Below are 4395 nucleotides of genomic sequence, written 5' to 3' on the forward strand. Positions count from 1 at the left end.
GCATGCGAAGTGATATCCAACCTTTTCGACGACTTCGTGCACAGCGTTGTCGCTATCAGGGCAACTTGCAAGTAGCTGAGGGTCGGCATGTATCTTAAGCATTGGGGCTTACACTAGTTGTATTTGATTTGGTTCTCTTTATTCCACACACATCAAAAAGGATAGTGTTTAATCAGAAATTCACAAAGGAGTTGTCTATAATATTATTTTTTTTTGGAGATTTTGGTGACAAAATCCGGGGAAGAAATTGAGGTTAAATCTTGATTTGTTGCAGTTAAAATGGTTTTTTAATTGCATATTTAGATTCAGCACCTTGGAAAACCCTTGGGGCACTTTGATTGTGCAGAAATTAGCTATCAAACTTATGATTCCAATAAATTGCTGCCGGATTTTGACGGGAAAAACGCACCCAAAAAAACTTCCAAAAAATCACATTATAGACAACTGCATTCACAAATTTTAAGAATCTACCTCATTTGCCCATTCAAATTTTAGGAGTCTACCTTGCTTGCACTAGCTATGAAATAGACAAAATGTTGACGGTGGATGCTCTTTGGGCCTTGGTGCATACACCACCACGGGAAATATAATCAGAATCTAATTAGAATTGCAATCTACAATCACTGTAGGAAAACTGGACAACTGGAAAATCCAATGGCAAATGCTATATGATATAAAAGAGAAAATCTAATTAATATTAAGACCAGAATGACCACACAAGAAATCCTCTGTCATAATTCAACCAACAAAGTTGTTATTTTGCAATATACTCTTTATCGATTACATGAGCGTATAGCCACTCTGCATAGTAAATGAAAGGGGGCACATGAGCTATAAAATTTTGATGACAGGAAAATCTATATATGATTATCAACAATCACCTTCTCTACTATGAAGGTTGTAGCCTTATATAGCTAGTCCGTAGCATATGGAATAACAGTCTGTAAATGCTTGCACATTAAACAATGGGAGGAAGAGGAGGCAGCTCATATATGGGATCTCCAACTTCGCTGGTATCGCCGTGGAGGAAGTTGACAAAGAAATCGGGCTTAGGAGGTTGCGGAACTTCGAGGGTTCCTTGCAGCATCTTAGCAACCTTTCCCATGGAAGGTCTTTCATCTGGTCTGCTCTGAATACACCAAAACGCTGTCTTCACCATTCTTTTAATCGCCTCCATCTGAAGGCCATCATTTTTTATTCCACTCAGAATACTTTTGTCAACTACCTCCTCCACATTCCTCTCTAATACTACCCAATCAAAAGCCTTCTTTGGAAAGAACCATTGCTTCCCCTCCACAGCTGATTGACTGAAGCATATATTCCTCCTTCCGCTAACAATCTGCAGAAGCACAATCCCAAAACTGTATACATCTGCTTTTGCACTTATAACTTCGGTTTTTTGCATCCAGTACTCGGGCGCCAGATATCCAGGAGTACCTTTGATGTTCGACACGCTCAGACTCTGTTCTCTATCTACCAGCTTTGCCAGTCCAAAGTCAGAGACCTTGGGACAAAAGCTTTCGTCCAGCAATATATTCTCTGGTTTGATGTCACGATGGAGAACCCATTCTGAGCACTCTTCGTGCAGGTAGGCTATGGCTCGCGCTACTCCCACTGCTATTCGATATCGTGAGCTCCAGTCCAACCCAACTGTTTCGCCATTGCCCTGCTTATCAAACAAATATTTGTCTAATGACCCATTTGGTATGTACTCGTACACAAGCAGTCTGTGTTCACCTTCTGTGCAGAAACCCCACATGCGAACCAGGTTGAGATGATGAATTCTCCCTATAATTGTCACCTCTGCCCAGAATTGCCCTTCGCCTTGAGATACCCTCTTGAGCTTCTTCACTGCAATCTGTCTGTGATCGGTAAGAACACCTTTGTACACTATCCCGAACCCTCCTTTGCCCACTTCATTGCTGAAATTATTAGTGGCCACTTTCAGCTCCGCGTATGTGAATCTCTTTGGTCCCCCGCCTGAAATATTAAGTAGAATATCCAAGTTGAATATTCCGGCGCTGTCTCTATATTTGGAGTACTGCCTCAGAAAAATCCAGAAAGCCAAAACTCCACAAAACAGCTCTATGCCAAATACGGAGCAAATTATTATCAGATCACGCGTTGTGTGATCGGAATCGTTTGGCGGAAACGGCAGACTGAAACCAGCATCGCAAACATTTTCCGCCACAGAGAGCATACCCGTGTATGTATTTTCATTTGAGTCATTTTTCTCTTTTGCAGACAGCTTTAAGTACGTGCGCATTTGCGAGTCTGGAGACCAATATCCGTTCAGTAATCTATTAAAATGGTGGACGCAGTACCCGCTGCCCTCCAATTTATTTGAGAAACCCAGACATGTGCAATTTTTCAAACAAGCCGACATACAGTCATCCAATCTCACACCAGACATGATTGTCTGATTCCCTACTCCACTAAAACTGACGTAATCCACCGGGATAAATTGATAATCGACACTCTGATAATTAGAAGTGCATAAAGACTGGGGAAATTGAACAATTCTCTGGCAGCTGCGAGAATCAGTAATATTTGGAAGGAAGCCGGGTGGACATTGGCACAGATTACTGTCGTTAAATTCTGGAGTCTTGCAGATAGCGTTGTCTCCGCAAGTTCCCTTGATTTGGCAACGCTGTTGTACTGCTTCCCACACTACTTCCCAAGAAGAAGACGAGTTTCCCTTCCAGCTGTAAATTCGGAGATTTCCATCGTGGTCTAAACTTAATCTTCTTAAGGGACCAGCTGGATCCCTACTGTCTGATGCCATGAAAATATTTGTGTTGATTGGACTTATAAGAATGCCATCTTCGCTTAAACTTAGATACCCGCCACCGCCCAGACTAAATGCTATACCATTCCAATATAAATCAGGTTGATCTGATCCTATTTCGTTATAATACAAGGAGGGCGTTTGACCGTTGGCCTGAGAGGCAAAGAAGATATAGACACCCGAGGCGAAGGTGCTGTCATTTTTTGTGGACACCAATCTACTTGTCTGGGAGAAATTCTGTGTTGGAAGAAGAGTAAAAGTAGGAGAGTCGAAGGTTTGCCAGACATGGATATTCTTGCTTGTATTGAACACCAAATTCCCAGAGTCTAACAAAACCAGACCCATTCCAACAACGGTTCCATTGGAAGTGTTGATCGGCGCACTCCATATTCTCCCTTGAGCATCAGAGTCAGATAAGGTGAGATTTCCATTCTGTAGGGTCAAGGAAGAATTGTAGCCTACGAGATGATCTCTGTTAGCCATCCATGCCACGGTTCTCTGAGGATCGTTGGCATACCATACAGCAAAAGCATAATTATTTGAAGAAACATTATAGAAGCCGGCACAGAATGTCCCATTTGGAGAAACCAAGTATGTGTTATTCCCAGGCGTCCAACCCGGCTTTTTCAGCCGAGTAGAGGAGACAACTAATTCCTTCCCTGGCTCTCCTTCCCCACAACCCAATAAAATGAAGAACTGCATTAAAAAAAGTGTAAGGAAAACCCGCGGCCTAAGGTCCATGGCTTTTAACTTAGCAGAGCCCAACCTTTCTCTTTTGTTTCACCGACGGATCAGGCAGAGATCCCTCGAACATTACCAATGCAATCCTGGTAACAAAGGTTCAATCAACTCTTATTAGAGATCTGAACGTTTGGCAAATATATGGAGACCTGCAAAAACTTCCTTCTAACATAGATTCAATCGCTCCTTATTTCGGATCTGAAGATTCGACGAATATAAAGACACCTGCAAAAACTTCCTTCCGCGTTATTTTAGAGAAGAAAAGTCAGCATTGGCATGCTGAGAAGACTTTGGATGATGTGACCCTACAATCCGACTAAGGATGCCCATTCCGCCCTACGCAATCATGTGCATGTGGATAATGCAGAATTTTCTTGCGTGGCTGGTTGCGTTGGTTAATTCAAGTGGGAATGTGCAAAGATTTTAATATTTTGATTCTACGAATCTATTGCTTTCTTGTATTATCCAGGTTTGATAATGGAAAGTTCTTCTGTCTTTCTTTCTTTTTAAACTTTGTACTTTCTTTTTTGGTCCAAAACGTTGTACTGGTAAGTGACCACTTTCCTTGACTAAAGACCGTTCATAACCTGTTGAAGGATGGGTAGTGAGTCTAAAGAGTATAGTGTATTGTTTCGTGGAGCATAAAATAAGGGGATATGTAATAAGACTTCACAATTTTATTTTTGTTGGAAAAATAAAATAAGGGGATATGGTGCAACTCTTTACATTTTTATTTTTGTTTGTGTTTGTTGGTCAAAAGTCATATGCGCAAAGATTTTTAAAACGATTTTATGTGAATAAACTCTTTAAAGGGCGGCCGAAGACTTAGAAGCTTAAAAGGTTTTGTTTTAAACTAAAGGTTTTTC

General features: G+C 41.3%; 1 protein-coding gene across 1 annotated transcript; it reads right to left on the reverse strand.

Annotated features, from left to right (window-relative positions):
• Positions 1–734: 734 nt before the first annotated feature.
• LOC149186456 (putative receptor protein kinase ZmPK1) lies at positions 735–3704 on the reverse strand. The gene has a single exon (XM_089411004.1). The coding sequence runs from the start codon at positions 3527–3529 to the stop codon at positions 959–961; it is 2571 nt and encodes an 856-aa protein (XP_089267130.1). The 5' UTR covers positions 3530–3704; the 3' UTR covers positions 735–958.
• Positions 3705–4395: the final 691 nt, after the last annotated feature.

Source organism: Pinus tabuliformis, chromosome 3_1 (assembly GCF_031772625.1).
Source record: "Pinus tabuliformis cultivar Carrire ecotype Pingquan chromosome 3_1, CPIR1, whole genome shotgun sequence".
NCBI lineage: Eukaryota > Viridiplantae > Streptophyta > Pinopsida > Pinales > Pinaceae > Pinus > Pinus tabuliformis.